General features: G+C 45.1%; 1 protein-coding gene across 4 annotated transcripts; it reads left to right on the top strand.

Moving 5' to 3' along the window:
* Window positions 1–60: 60 nt before the first annotated feature.
* On the top strand, window positions 61–11271 carry LOC101158557 (mitochondrial fission factor homolog A). Of its 4 annotated transcripts, none has more exons than XM_023964831.2 (8): window positions 61–202; window positions 1173–1233; window positions 1326–1544; window positions 2282–2460; window positions 9013–9098; window positions 9190–9360; window positions 9473–9548; window positions 9652–11271. In XM_023964831.2, the coding sequence occupies exons 3-8, from the start codon at window positions 1331–1333 to the stop codon at window positions 9781–9783; spliced, it is 858 nt and encodes a 285-aa protein (XP_023820599.1). In that variant the 5' UTR covers window positions 61–202; window positions 1173–1233; window positions 1326–1330; the 3' UTR covers window positions 9784–11271. The 4 variants fall into 4 exon arrangements, with proteins under 4 accessions (XP_023820599.1, XP_023820601.1, XP_023820600.1 ...); XM_023964832.2 differs by lacking the exon at window positions 61–202 and adding an exon at window positions 410–551; XM_023964833.2 differs by lacking the exon at window positions 1173–1233 and having other exon boundaries at window positions 63–202.
* The last annotated feature ends 4 nt before the right edge of the window (window positions 11272–11275 follow it).

The following is an 11275-nucleotide window of genomic DNA, read 5'->3' as shown; positions in this document are numbered from 1 at the left end:
CGGTCGTTTTGCTTAACCGACCGGCCTGCTTGCGGAGCCTCTCGTGCAATGATTGTTAAGCTCCGCCCCTGTTGTCAAACTCGAACATCGTTTGGCAGCAACACCGACTCTCGCGGCGTTTGCGGCTTTTTCGGTTGTTTGCTGTAGCTGGAGCGGAGCGTTTGGAGCAGCGCCGGAGGCAGCGGTGCTAAAACCCGGGACGGTAAGCTTTCAACGCGTGTCAGGCTGAGGCCAGGCCGGTTTATACCCAGCTAACTCACGGTGATTACGTAACACCGCCCCACCGGCGCCTCACAGACAGACCGTTCTTTTTTTAATTATTATTAATTAGCGGGGTGTTAGCTTAAACCTCAAAATGGCGCCTTTTCTCCGTTTGTTTTAGTGACATTGGAGGCGCGTGCCGGTGACAGCAGCCTCGGCTGTCTTACGTAATAACCTGTAACCTGGTTCCGCCGGTGTCCGCTAACAAACGCACCTTCAGCTGCAGTTAGCCCGCGCCGCGTTTCGGTCCGAGCACGCACGCTTCGGGTTTTTTGCTGCTCCTGCATCAGGTTAGACCCGCTTGGGTGATCTTTATTCAACAGCGGATATAATAATCAGGATTTGTTTGGCATGAGCGGGACCCATGTAAACGAAAATCAAACGAACCCGCTCGGTGTGTCTTGGCCAGAGCGGCTCTGTAGGTTTAAATGGGTTTAGATCAGCCTCAAAGAGACGTAACGGAATGTTATCAGCAGGTCAGAATTTAGGAAAACCTCCGGAGCTCTTTAGATCTAGACAAGTACAAGTTTGCACAAAATACATCCGGACATTATTGGCTGAAGTAGAACTATCCAAACATATGTAACAGTTAAAATGTATGGAATAAACCACACATTTTTTTTCAACATAAATTCCTTTTATTTAGAGGAAAGAAAACAAATTGAATTGCCAGAAAACATCACACATCTAGATGTTTTAATCTGCCTTTTATGCTGTCAAACGAATTTTTTAAATCAAACATTTGGTGATAAATTATGAGCAATGTTTCCTATCTTATGGTCAAAATATTTTTAAAGAAAGGGTTCACTGTTGATGAAAATGTATAATTAGCTTCTTCAAAAACAGTAAATATTTCTTGTTTTCTGAAGAGTGAAATCAGCTTTGCTGCTTCTTTCTCCCACTACTTTTAGCTCTAAGCATCTCGTCATCCCAGCATCAGTTCCTAAGCTGCCTGTGGCTGGAGACACACAAGTGAGGGGAGGGACGGAAATGAACCACAATAATGAGGGGGGGGTTTATTTGCTCCAGTGACGTCACCAAGTGCTCTTCCTTGATGCTTGCAGGCCGGATGAGTGGGCCGACCTTCATGTCCTCTGGTGAGGTGACTGAAATAAGCCGCATCCACTATGACCTGGAATACATGGAGGGCATCAGCCAGCGCATGCGGATACCCGAAACCCTCAAAGTCGGCCCGGAGAGCTCCGCGGGGCGCATGCAAGCTCAGGAGCCGCCGCCGCCTCATTCCACTTTGATGCAAGTTCCTGAGAGAATTGTTGTTGCAGGTGAGTCGTTAGTTTTTTGTGCAGGAGAAGCGCACCTGGGAAGTCATTAAAGTGCCTCTCCGGTCATCTTTTGATCAGTTTTCAAACGTTCCTAGTGGTCTTTTCTTGATCATTACGTCGTTTTTAGCAAAAATCCCAAAACTGTGTTGCTTTCTAGGACCGTCTCTGCAGAGCGGCAGGAGTTCATTCGAAATTCACCTCTGAGTTGTGGGCGGGGCTGCTTGTGGGGAATAGGCGTGGCCTCACTTCCCATCATCCCTTTGTTAACAGTCTCTCCCACAAGCTTACAGCCCCTCACAACCCCAAACTAATGGTGCCAGTGCAACACAAATGGCAGGAACATCGTAGCTATCCATCCGTACAGTTTAGATCCAGATTCCTGTTCAGACCAGGAAAACAAAGACGTCCATGGATCTATTGGTCTGCAGGAGGATGATCAGAATGGAGCAGAGCTGGGAGCTTAATAGCCCCGCCCAGCGTATTTTCCACACCACAAATAAACTCCTTTTCAAACGGCTTTTTTTCATCTTGGGCTCCTGATTCACAACCATTTCATTAAAGAAGTACTCAGAAGTGTAGGTTTAAGTTCTTTATGTGTCTCCTCCATCATGAGAAAAATTCCAGAAGAACATGTTGACATTTTCAGTGGGTCTGTATGAGAAGCAGCTGAATGAGCAACATGCTAGCCTGTAGAGCTCAGCAGGGGTCATGACCTTCTTTTTCCACTTTGTCTGCAGGCGACGATGGAGACCTGACGTTTCCTCGTCCCAGGGACCTGGATCTGATCCAGTCAGTTCCCCCTGCAGACCTCCTGAACATGAAGGCGCCGCCTAACGTCCTCACGCTAACGGAACAGCCCCTGGACTCTCTGGAAACAGACCAAACTGCCAACGCCCAAAGAAACTCCAGTAACGCGGTAAGTAAGACCCACAGAGGCTCCTGCTGTGTGCAGTCAGAACTTCTGCAAACAACACCAAGTGGAAACGGCAGACAGAAATGTCAGACGGCCGTCGGTTCCACCTGCTGCTAAAGTCAGAGCTTCTCTTTAGAGGAGGTCAGCCTTCTGTGGAGCCGAGCTTTGGTTAGAGGTCCCGTATGGAAGCGATTGTGTAGCATAATTAAAAATAAAAGTCAAAACCAGAAATGCTTTTTCATTTTCAAAATGAAGCTGCATTTGTTGACTCAAAATTAAAATGAAAAATCAATCCTTCAAAAAAGGGATGAAACGATTCCTCGATTACAAGAGTTACTCGATTACAAAAATTCCTCGAGGCAAATCTCTGCCTCGAAGCCTCGTTAAATTCCTATGACGCGCACTATACGCGCGGCGCAGGGATTTGATTGTGTCACACGGACCGTTTATTCACACGGACCTTTTGAATTTAGTTGGCGCGATGGGGATCATTACACACTTAATGTCAGGGTTCTGACTTTTTCCTTAATAAAGAGAAGAACCACACAGGAGATGAGAACTTTTGCTAGACTTCTGCAGAAGGAGAATCGGTCTGTGACAGCGAGAACTGTCACAGTCTTACACCCCTGTCTAGGAGTTTGTAAACGGGAGTAACATAAAGGTAAAAAGAAAAACCAAATTCACCAATGACTCGAAAAACTCTCACCAGACCCAGACTGAAATTAAGCTGGGAATGTATTTACAATGACAACTCAAAATCATACAAAAATAACCAACCCAAATTACCAGGACCAAAAAGCTCTAACAATGTTTGATCTAATGCTCTGCTGCTGCCAGTTGGAGGGGGAGGGGCTTCAACAGAGGAGGTGGCAGTTTTTAAAGCTGCCGCAGGGAAGTCCTCCGCCAATGAGGTGGTCCGGACACGATGGAATCTAATTGGCACTATAGAGGAGGGAAAAGCAGTCCAAACATACAAACAAAACAATATTACGGCCACAGCCGTAACACCCCCCAACCTAAGAGAAAACTTCTGCCCCCCCAGAAGCCATCGCCTAGGTTGAGTGGATGCCGCGCGAAAGAGCATCCGCTACCAAATTCTCAGCTCCCTTTTTGTGTTTAATATGAAGATTAAAATCCTGAACCATCAGTGACCATCTCATTAGTCTCTGGTTCGAGTTTTGCATCCTGTTCCAAAAAAACTAGAGGGTTGTGGTCAGTGTAAACTGTAACCAGATGGGAATTGGAACCAATGTAAACTTCAAAGTGCTGGAGTGCCGGCAACAAAGAAAGAGCTTCTTTCTCAATTATACTGTACCGTATTTGATGAATGGTAAACTTCTTTGAAAAATAACAAAGGGGATGCTCAACACCATGTTCATCTTCCTGCAGCAGAACTGCCCCAGCACCACAATCACTGGCATCGACTTCCAATTTGAAGGGACACTCAAAATCAGGAGCAGCCAGGACAGGGGCACTGCAAAGAAGAGCTTTGACAGAGTTAAATGCATTCTGGCATTCAGGTGACCAAACAAAAGATTTACGGACACTAGTCTGGCTTGTTGAGGGAGCCACAACATCTGCAAAGTTACGGCAGTTCTGCCATCCTAGTGCATGAAGCCTTCTTTTATTGAAAACTGAAGGTTGCAGACATGAATGTGGGTCATTTAATCAGAAACAACAAGAACATCATATTCTCGTATAATCAGAACTTTTCAGGTCATTGTTTTCTTACTGAAAGATAGAAATGAGACAATCAGGAAAATGATAATTATATAACTCTAACATCCCTCCCTTTTTATCATTTCAAACACGTCATAAGTAAACACCATAAGGGGAAGGTACAAACGTGAAACATGGTTTTAATCATAAGAACAGGGGATCACAACATCATTTCACCATTTGCTTTTGCACTTTCAGTGTGAGAGATTCATACGATGCCTCTGGAGTAGGAGCATTCACGTGGGGAGGGTTCCTCTTCAGCTTGTTGGACAAGCTGGTAACGAATGAAAGCCTGCATGGTAGCCTTTGCGATCATGGACATGACACAAGGCAGAGCGCATGTTGTAAAAAGACAAAACAGGCACAAAACGATGAGTATATAGGTCAATAACTTCAGCAGGAGGTGCCACCATGGGCCTGATGTAAGCCAGGACCAGATGTCACTGGTGGGACTGACGCCAGGAGTCGCAGACTTAACGTAGGCTTGCAGCTCCGTTAAGTCGTGCAGTGCGGTAGAAATGTCCTGTCCATCACTGGTGCTGTCCGGGATGAAAGTGCAGCAGGTGTCTCCAACCATTCTGCACACACCTCCTGATGATGCAGTTAGGAGGTCGAGCACGAGTCGATTTTGCAGAACCATAGTTCTTATGGCCGACATTTCTGCTGCTGATGCATTGGAAAACTTGTAGGTGGTGTTAAGGAGTCTCAGCAATGAGTACCTGTTGATCTCGATGTGGTCCCTTACTTCTGCCACCCTGATCCATGGAAAGAGTGGTTGTCCGAATTGCGGAACTCCCATGGGACTCCAGTATTGGTAGTCATTTGTAGGGCGTTCATGTGGAACTCCGGTGCAGCCAGTTTCCGTCGTGCGGGGTGAGGGTTAGGGACAGTTATTCATGAAGATGCGTCTCCGTTAGATCGGTTGTAGCCAGGATGTGTGCTGCTTTCGTACAGGCAATCTTGTCTCCTGGTTGTTGCCTGGGTGGAGACCTGTATTATGGGAAGCATACGGCATGAAATTACTGCTCCTTTTGATAACCACAATATCTTTTCGTGCAGTGGAGCTGAGCTTTTCGTGTCATGCAAGATGCTAGTGTCTATGAGTTGTGTGTTTTCTGTTTGTGCAGAGTATGTTTCTGTGTTGTGGTGTCCTCCCGCCGCTTGTTTTGCAATTTTATCAGCAAGTCTGTTCCCTATTGAGATTGTGTCCATGTTTGTAGTGTGTGCGGCACATTTACAAACTGCTAACCTTGATGGGGCCTTTATGGCTTGTAAGAGGTTAAGTAAAAGTTGTGAGTGGGTGATGGGTTTGCCTGTGGAAGTTTTCATTCCTCTGCGTTCCCATTGTTTGGTAAAAATAAATAAATAAATAAAAAAATGTTGAGAAAGTGTACTGGCTGTCTGTGTACACTGTAGGTATTTTCCTTTGGCTAATTCACATGCTCTGGTTAACGCTATACTTTCAGCTTCATTTTGCTTTGTAGAAGTAAAACGTCAATGGCATGAGGGACTAAAAGTTGTAAAGGATGAAATAATATTACATCTGCCGAGGAGGTTACAGCCATCGATGCAGCACAAACTGCCTGTACACATGGTGGTAGAGATTGGGCAACAGGATCAAGCTTTTTGGAGTAAAATGTAAGGGGCTGTCATATGGCTCTGTGTTTTTGCATTAATTTAATCTTAAATTAAAATAAATTTTATTTCTATAGAACCTTATTACATACACAAAAACAAACAAAAATAAAAGAGAAATTAAGATAAAAAGCTTAAAGAAGAGAAGTAGTAAGTAAAAGAGCTAAAATATAAAAAACAGCTTATATATGAAAATATAAATTAAAATAAATTAATGCTAAAAAGTGCATTAAAATGTCTAAAACACCTAAAATATAAATTGGAACAAGGTAAGACTTAAAAAGTACAACATTAGCATTAAACAAATACTGTAAATATGTGATAAATTATAATATAACATTTCATTTTTTGTTTTTTTTTTTTTTTTTGTTTAAAACCTCAACAGTGGGTGAGGCCCTTACATCTTCAGGCAGGCTGGTCCACAGACGAGGCCTGTAGTATCTAAACAAGGCCTATTCATGGATTTTAGTTCTGACCTTCAGCAGGCCCGCGCCTGAGGACCTGAGGGCTCTGGGGGGTTCAAAAGCTAAAAGCATGTCTGAAATAAAACGACCAAGAACATGAACATAAAGAAGAAGGGCCTTCCACTGCACCTTGGCATACCACAACAGCACATCTTCCATGATTCAGCATCTGAACAGAAGACATCTGCGCGACCGCTGGAACCTCGACGCCTTAGGCGCGGGACCCGCGCGTGCCGCCGGCTGCGAGCAAGGGGCGGCGTCAGCCGCTCCGCGCCCCCTCCGCGGCGACCAACGCGGGCCGCCTCGACGGGCAGCGAGAGCACCTAGCTGCGGTATTCAGGTGACCGGGCCTGCTTTGAACACTCTAATTTTTTCAAAGTAAAGGCTTCGGATTCCGCGGGACACTCAGCTAAGAGCATCGAGGGGGCGCCGAGAGGCAGGGGCTGGGACAGGCGGTAGCTCGCCTTTCGGCGGACCGCGAGGCTTCTTTAAGCATTCCAAAAATAACAAAAGCATTATTTTTACACGAAATATAAACAATGATAATGATCAAATATGTTTTTCTGATTCTTTTATTTTTAATTTCCACTTTGGTGTTGTGCCACCCTTTCAAAGTCTTCTGTCCCCCCCCCATACAAAATGTTCTAGCTCCGCCATTTCTCAAGACCAACTTAAAAATACCAAATGTAACATTTGCATCAGAGCGGATCTTTAAAATCAAATGCTTGTTCATTTTACAAACACATCATTTTTGTTATGCATTATTTGTTTTGGTCGTTCAAAAACACACACAAGTCGTTTTATCCGATTACTCGATTAATCGATCGATTAAGTGCTAGATTAATCGATTACAAAAAGAATCGATAGCTGCAGCCCTAGTTCAAAATGCTTTTTCATTTTCTACTTTAAAACCGCTTATTCTGTGTCATAATTAAAATGCAAATGCAAAGAGGGGATTGCATTTTCATTTTCACATCCACCCTGTGAAAGGTGTTGCATAACTCCTCTATAGGAGGGTCTAAGGGCAGGGATGTCCAGGTCAGTTAGTTCTGTTTAGAATGTTTCTATTGAATTTTATGTATTCATGATCCTTTTTATTTTATGTTTAACCTACATTTATCTGCACAAAGCCCATCTAGACGACTGTTGTTGTGATTTTGGGCTATGCAAATAAAATTGAATTGAATTCAGTCCCACTCAGCATTTCCAGAGGGGAGGTGGGAGGATGATGTCACTGCTATCTCTGTGTGTCCGGCTGCTAAGAGACTCATGCTAGGAGCAGTGTGGCATTGCGTTAGCGGCAGAGGAGAGGGCTTTGTGACGGTTGTGCTCCCCTGATGATCGTACACAGCTTCTCAGGACTACGTAGCAGCATTTCCGCCTTCTGCGGTCCTCCTTCGGACGCACCGTTGTTCGTCAAAACTTCCCCCCAGACTAGCTTTGTCTTCGGACCGGCAGCGGTGTGGTGGATTGCTTTTTCTTTTTAATTTTGAGTCAACAAATGCAGCTTCATTTTGAAAATGAAAAAGCATTTCTGGTTTTGAGTTAAATTTTTAATTATGCTCCAGAATCGCTTCCATAGTCTGGAGGAGACAACGCTGCTCCTTCAGCTTCAGCGTCACGTCAGAGCCGGGTGACTCCAGCAGCAGGTTCAGGAGGCCGTACGTTCATCAGGACGTCTAAATCAGGGGAAATGACAGGAACGAGGAAACTTAGTTAAATGACCTTTTACAAGTTTTGGATAAAAATGACCAAACATATTTATATACATCTATGCAGTATGTTTGTGGTTTACATCAAAGCATTTTGCTTAGAGTAACTCTTATTTCTAATGTTCTAAGTCAACGAGGTTCAGTTGTTGTATTTTTGAAGCAACCTGTTTTTTGAAGGTCATTTGGGTTCTTTAATCGATTGTTTTAGATTGTTCCAGATCTTGACTCCTGGAATTAAAAACACATCTTTTTTTAGTGTTTTTGAATGTCCCCTCTTTTTAACAAAAAGCACTTTGTTTTTTAAAATCTGCTTTGTATGCTTTACAGCAGGGAATTCTGATGCGTTTTAATTTAAAAACACTTTGATCCATGAAATCTTTGAATTTCAATAGACAGAATGATGTGTTGGATGCATCTCTGTTGTTACGGCCAGCGATCGGTCTTATTGCCTTTTTTGTAGAATAAAAATCCAACTTAAGGGGGTTTCTCACGCGTTTCCCCAGATTTGAATGCACTAATATAGAAATGGAACAAAGAAGGAGTTCGGCAGTAAATGCAGAGCTTTGTTATCCAGCACAGCAGTTTTTTTTACTGCTTTTGTTTTGATATTATTGATCAGGGATTTCCAGGTGATCAATGATGAACCCAGACATTTACCTACCTTCACTCTTTCTATCTCAATACCGTCGATTTCCAGGGAAATTCCAGGTAAAATACGGGATAAACCTCATGGTCATGTATGTGCGGACGGTTCATCCTGATGTAACTCAGACCAAACAGGAAGTCGGTGTTGATGAAGCCAAAGGCCGTTAATATCCATCCTCAGGTTATTGGTGAGAGAAACGGATGGAAACTAACGACTGCAGGTCCACCTTTCTCTATGATGGAAATTTTGGAAGAAATTTTTTACTATTCTTATTGATTTATTTTTGGTTGATAAACTAACATAACTGTGATTTTTGTTTCTTAACTTTTATTAATTGTAGACTAATAGCGAACAGTAATACTCTGACTGTTAATAACAGACCAGCCTCCATGCTCGGGCCAGAAGGGAACGCAGTGACAATGTCTCCAGTCGCCACGGCAACCAGATCAGCAGAGGGGATGTAAGGTGAGGACGACCCTGCTGTCTTGACTGTCTTCTATTGTTTTAAACACTTTAAACTCTCTCTCTCTTTCTCTCTCGCCCCTCCCGCTGCCAGCGTGACCTCCTCTCCTCACGCGCCTCCTCTCCGTTTGTGTCCTCCCCTCTACTCACCCGAAGACGCCAACATCAACCTGTTCACCGCCGCCGGGCTGCTGTCCTACATCCAGTCCACCACTCGCCGTGCGTACCAGCAGGTCCTGGAGGTTCTGGACGATGGCCACCGCAGGTACCTTCTCGCTCAGCCGGGCTGGCGCCGTGGATGCAGAGAACGCCAGGAGGAACCTGCTCTGCTCCCTGTTTGTCATTCGTCTGCAGTGAATATGTGTTTATGTCCACAGGACACACCTGGACTCCACCTTGGACATAAATCCAGATGAGTCGGGATTGGTTGACGCTTCGTCGCTCCGGCGTCAGGTGCTGCGATGCGTTTCTGAGTACCTGTTGCTATGGCAAACAAAAAGAAAATCTTGTAGACTTTTCTAAGCGGGGTTCTGGTGCTGTCTGCTCCTCTGCCCAGATTGTGAAGCTGAACCGGCGTCTGCAGCTCCTGGAGGAGGAGAACAAAGAGCGCTCCAAGCGAGAGATGATCCTGTACTCGGCCACCGTGGCGTTCTGGCTCATCAACACTTGGATCTGGTTACGGCGCTAAAGTAGAGAAACGGCAGCAGGAGTCCTGGCTCGTTTGAGGAAAGCTCCTCCAAACTCTCCAGACTGAGAACGGCGGCGGCAGCAGCAGCTCCTTAAACCCACCTTTGAGGGTTTGAGGAGCTGCTGCTGCCGCCGTTTCCAGTCTGGACATAAAACCGGATCCTCAGTGTTTTAACATGAACTGAGCTTTAAGAGCTAAAACCATCAGGTCAACATCTGGCGAGCTGAGGTTGGGAGCTGGACTCAAAGCCACCTGTGACGTGGTTGCCAGCGCCTGGTTGTTTTAAAGCAAAATAATGCACAGTCCTAGTTTAGGCTGTTCAACACTAGTTAGAGGAGGTCTAGTGTGGTCTGGCATTCCTGGAGTCTAGCTAACCCGGATCTGCTGCTGTGTGCTGTAGACCAGAGATGAATGGATGCTGAACTTCCTGGGCCTCACCACAGCAGGTTAAAGGAGGTCTGCTTGTCTTTCTGCAAACATGAAGATTCACCTTTTTATTTTTCAGCGACACTGGACTGAGACAGTAAAGTTTTGCAGCAGGTTGAAATGGTGAGCAGGTGCAGGAGATGCTAACCTTCAGTCTGCAGGGCTGTCTGGTTGGGTTTGGACACACTCAGGGTTTTGGTTCCTGGAAACACGCTGACTTTCACCATCTACACGCAGAAACAAAGACCACTCGGATCATGCTAGAGGTGGTTTCTAAAGCAGGGTTTAGTTAGTTTGTTTGTGGTGTTTGGATGGAGCTGAGTTTCACTACAGCATCCCATCCTGTGAATCTGCTCCCACTGCCAATTGGACTGCAGCGTGCAGGTCACTGGGCTGGATGAGTGAAGCCGGCATGCGGCTGCATGCGGCGGCATGCGGCTGCATGCGGCTGGAGCACCAGGGAGAAGAGATGATGCAGCTGCTGCAGCTGCATCATCTCTTCTCCCTGGTGCTCCACAGCTTCCTGTTTATGCTCTTCCTCCTCTGTTGCACAGACCCTCGTCACTCTGCACCGCGGTAAAAACCCGTTGGGGGGGCTTTGCTGATGCTTTAAAACAAAGCGACATGTCTGGAGAGCTCCGGCTGCAGCTGCACAGCTGACTCGATCTGTAAATAAAGTCCCTCTAGTGTCAAAAATGGACCTGAATCTACAGATGCCATAACGCTAGCCTGAATGTAATGTCACTTCCTCCTTACCTAAACGTTTGTGTAAGTACTTGAATAAATTATTCTTCACATTTGGGTTTCTTGAGAATGCTGCTGTTTGTTCCGTCTTTTGCTAGAAATCAGGTTTTCTTTTGGATCAGAGGTTTTTGTGAACTTCCTGTTAAAAATGAAATATTTATTGCCTTTATGGTGACTTTTGTTTTAGGCCGGTTCGTCGCATTTGATGCAACGTTTCCTGTGACCTATAAGCTGTATCTGTGTGTGAATATTTATTTTTTGTAAAGTTTGAAACTGTAGTTTGGGTGTTTTGTTGAATAAATGTGCTCCTCAGATCTACTCA

Source organism: Oryzias latipes, chromosome 17 (assembly GCF_053564925.1).
Source record: "Oryzias latipes strain Hd-rR chromosome 17, Olatipes_Hd-rR_3.1".
Lineage (NCBI taxonomy): Eukaryota > Metazoa > Chordata > Actinopteri > Beloniformes > Adrianichthyidae > Oryzias > Oryzias latipes.
Note: the sequence above shows the minus strand (reverse complement) of the source record. Positions and strands in the feature narration are given on the sequence as shown.